Source organism: Limulus polyphemus, unplaced genomic scaffold (genome assembly GCF_000517525.1).
Source record: "Limulus polyphemus unplaced genomic scaffold, Limulus_polyphemus-2.1.2 Scaffold566, whole genome shotgun sequence".
In the NCBI taxonomy this organism is placed as follows: Eukaryota; Metazoa; Arthropoda; class Merostomata; order Xiphosura; family Limulidae; genus Limulus; species Limulus polyphemus.
This window is the reverse complement of record NW_013666176.1, coordinates 36,746-40,241: the sequence shown is the minus strand read 5'-3', so window position 1 is coordinate 40,241 and position 3,496 is coordinate 36,746. Positions and strand designations below refer to the sequence as shown.

The following is a 3,496-nucleotide window of genomic DNA, read 5'->3' as shown; positions in this document are numbered from 1 at the left end:
CAAGCTGTACACCTATCGCCTTGTAGGAAATAACAGCGGAATTCATGCCAATAATTTGCCATCTCTGCGCCTCTGATATCCGTATTCTTGCCATTCTTTTTAAAATGATTTTGCATTCAGAAATTCGGGACTTAAATACGGATTTGATGCACGAGAAAATAGTGCATATTGGACGTGAAGAAGGGAGCAAGTTGCACGTGGGGAAAAAAACGCGCCTGATTTAAATAGTCACACCTGAACGCTCACTATCCTTTTAATTATGTTTGAAATTATGAACATTGCTCAACATCATGAAAATTAAACCTTATTTTCAATAAGCAATCCTGAAAAATATTTGGGGGTGCTTAACTTTTTTCCAGGTGTATAGTTAATCAACTTATTTCAGAGGGAATAAAACTTTTAATAAATTTTAGTTGTTCTCATGCTCAAAAATTACAAAGTTATTAACATTTGAGTAATACTCCAGTGAAACATCTCTACAACAAATACTTAATTTATAATAAAGGATGGACTGTTTATAAGGTATAAAAAAATTAATTAAAACCGCATAGGCAACGAAAATATCAAAATTAAATATAAACTTGGCGCTTGTTTATAATGTATGTATTACCTACCCTTAAATATTAAATAAATTGATCATATTTGCAATTCAACGTGATCTCCAAAATGTTATTTATATATGAAAAAAAGGTATAACGATTTAACTTTTAGGAAAGGCTATACTTTTAAAACATGTTTTGCTAAACTAGCTTAGAATTCCACTGTTGACCGTCTACAACTTTCAAATAATAAGCCTTTTCAGTATAAGTAAAAATAATGTGGTGGAACAGAAGCATTCGAAGGTTTTTGAACGATATTGTAATTTCTTTATCTTTCGTAGATCTGCTATCGCCACTATTAACTCGTCGGTAGGTGGCGGAATGGCCGCTCTTACTTTTAGGTAAGGAAATCATTAAATACTCTGTAACTATTATAAACAATTATTTCTTAAAGTCTTGAAACAATCTGCATATCTAAATTTTTCCGATCGTAAATTAGGTTATCACATTTCATTACAGCTATATTGCGCACAAGAAAAAATTTATGATCTTAGACTTTATCACCGGAATCCTGGCATCTTTGGTGTCTGTGACGGGTAAGTTATGTTATCTATTTTAATTGTTTACTAGTTTAATATTTGTTATATACATACACGCTTGGATTCAACATTTTGGTTACGACGTCACCAATGGAGGCAAAATTGAATTATGATATGCCAACACGTGAAACGATTAGATTTAATAGCAATTATTTCAGCTCATACATTATCAAAGCAATGATAATAAGTAACCATCCATAAAAACATATCTTATCAATGCAATGATAATAAGTAACCATCCATAAAAACATCAATAACATACATTATCAAAGCAATGATAATAAGTAACCATCCATAAAAACATCAATAACATACCTTATCAAAGCAATAATAATAAGTAACCATCCCTAAAACCATTAGCAACATGCCTTATCAAAGCATCTCAATGAGTAACCATCCCTCGAACCATCGGCAACCATAAATGACACAGTTAAACAAACCCTGTTCCAGAACTTTGAAATGATTCTTTTTTGTTCATATTTGGGCGTTGTAGGGAGGAAACTGTTTTTGTTACATATTTATTAGTTATTTATTTTCTTTATTTCAAGTTAAGCACAAAGCCAAACAATGTGGTCTCTGTGCTATACCCACCACGGATATCGAACGAAACCCGATTTTGAAGTTACAAGCCCTCAAAAGCGCTTAGTGCGAAGTGTTCGTGTTTTTTTTTTGTTTTTTTTTGTTGTTGTTTTTTAGGAAACTCTACTATTTTAGTATATTGTATTTTACTTATTGTGAGATGTAACAAAATCGACACGGACACAAGTTAAAAGAACACCAAGTTTAGAGTCCATGGTTGCTTTTTTTTTTAATATGAATAAAATTGATATGATAAAAAAATCACATTTTTATGGAATATATTACTTGTTTTCAAATTGTACAGACAGACCAGAATATTCGAGGATTTTCCTTAAATATTTTAACCTCAGTCTCAAAATGAAACAATTTCTATATTATTTTACATGCAGATTAGTAAACGTATATGTTACATGTTTCTTCCTGTTTTGCATATTCCACAAACCACTAAAATCCTTTAAACTGAGTTGTTAAAACAAACATTTTATACACACTTGTACCAATATCGTAAATAGGTATCCAACACAAAGTCTACTGTTGAAATCTTCAATATATTTGTTAATATTTCTCGATTTGGCTTCTTTTTTTTTCTCACACACACGCACTAGAATTTGTTCTTATTGAAAGATAGTTTGAGGCTAACTAGCTCTCATCCTAGATTCAGGTGAAATATGAAACACGTTTGGTCGTTTTTGTTGTTGTTTTTTTTTTTGTGGTTTCGTATATGATTTCTTGGCTGACGGATTTTATAAGGTCTCTCTCTCTATCACCTTCTAGCTGGATGTGCTCTTTATCACCCATGGGAAGCCCTTATAGTGGGTACGATAGGATCACTGGTGGCCAATGTTACAACGCCCATCCTTAACAAGCTCAATATCGACGATCCAGTTGGAGCTATCGCAGTTCACGGCAGCAGTGCCATCTGGGGTATGTTGGCTGTTGGAATAATAGTTGAAAAAGATTCACTGCTTTCATTGAGCAAAGGCAATGCTGGACTTTTTCGTGGAGGTGGATGGTACCTTTTAGGAATACAGACCTTGGCTGCTATTATCATCATTATCTGGAGTTTTGCTTGTACTTTTCTTTTGTTATTTGTAAGTTCGTTATATTTTATTATCTTTCTCTACTTAATAAAATATAATTTTATTTTAAATACTTACAACATGGAAGAAAGTACCATCACATTATTTTTCACTATAACAGTCTAATCAATAAATATTCTCCTAAGCTGTTTCTTTGTTTACTATGTTACTTGTATTATAGTCATCTTCAACTTGTTTAGGACAAGAAACTACACACAAAACTACTATAGAACAATACGTTTGGCTGATTTTTCTATGCTGATATACGTTTAAAACCTGAACAATCTCTTTTGCGATATATGAGCTAAAATGTTAGGTCACTTTTACAATGTATCTACAACTAAAAGTGCGGAGCGCTAACAGCCACACATTACAGATCGATCCTTGAACTTTCCCATACACAGCCCAGAGGAGTTACCACTAAACCACGTTTGTCCCTTGCTTGTACAAATGTAATTCAAGAAAGATGTAATGGGAACTGTGAACACTAAATGCTAATTAGATTGTGAAGAATGTTTGTTTGTTTTTTGAAGTTAAGCACAAAGCTACACAATCGATGTGTTCGAAGGAAAACAAAGTTTGATTATAAACAAGATTACAACACTTATGATATACAACATTGTTTATTGACAAAAAGGGGAGATGGATAAAAGTTAAAGAAATATAACAGACTACATCCTCAGAATCCAACTTCAAAATT

The 3,496-nt window shown here is 32.4% G+C and overlaps 1 protein-coding gene across 1 annotated transcript in view; it reads left to right on the top strand.

The window, feature by feature from the left end:
• LOC106459130 (putative ammonium transporter 3) overlaps window positions 1–3,496 on the top strand; it is a 26,286-nt gene that overhangs the window by 18,461 nt on the left and 4,329 nt on the right. The window contains exons 4-6 of the mRNA XM_013918716.2: window positions 881–940; window positions 1,059–1,135; window positions 2,492–2,808. Of these exons, the coding sequence (XP_013774170.1) occupies window positions 881–940; window positions 1,059–1,135; window positions 2,492–2,808 (454 nt within the window). The remainder of the gene's footprint in view (window positions 1–880; window positions 941–1,058; window positions 1,136–2,491; window positions 2,809–3,496) is intronic.